This window comes from Eimeria tenella, genomic scaffold, assembly GCF_000499545.2.
Source record: "Eimeria tenella Houghton genomic scaffold, Eth_scaff2929, whole genome shotgun sequence".
NCBI classification, from domain to species: Eukaryota; Apicomplexa; class Conoidasida; order Eucoccidiorida; family Eimeriidae; genus Eimeria; species Eimeria tenella.
This window is the reverse complement of record NW_013542806.1, coordinates 1-275: the sequence shown is the minus strand read 5'-3', so window position 1 is coordinate 275 and position 275 is coordinate 1. Positions and strand designations below refer to the sequence as shown.

At 60.7% G+C, this 275-nt stretch overlaps 1 protein-coding gene across 1 annotated transcript in view; it reads right to left on the bottom strand.

Annotated features, from left to right (window-relative positions):
- The window catches only part of ETH_00039890 (RRM / zinc finger (CCCH type) domain-containing protein, putative), a gene marked incomplete at both ends in the record, with an annotated part of 921 nt that extends 673 nt beyond the window's left edge, over positions 1 to 248 (bottom strand). Inside the window, one exon of the mRNA XM_013375640.1 lies at positions 67 to 248. Within this exon, the coding sequence (XP_013231094.1) occupies positions 67 to 248 (182 nt within the window). The remainder of the gene's footprint in view (positions 1 to 66) is intronic.
- Between the last annotated feature and the right edge of the window lie 27 nt (positions 249 to 275).

Here is a 275-nt window from a genome sequence, read left to right as displayed (position 1 = left end):
GGGAAGGGCGTTGGGGAGGGGCTCGAGGTGTCTGTACACCGCGGGAGCCACGCAGCGCGCGCTGACCTGAATCCGGTGTAGGCGCGAGTGCAGATGTGGCACTCTTTGCCGTTTCTGTCTCTTTGCATGCGGACATAAGGGTTTTCTCCCAAGCAAGTCTCGCAGAGAATGGGGAAGTCCGCATCTTCTTTGAGGGAGCCGTGGAAGTCGTGGGCCACCCCGAAGCCGCTCTTGTCCTGGGTGTGCATCTTGAAGCGAACTGCTGCTGCAGCAGC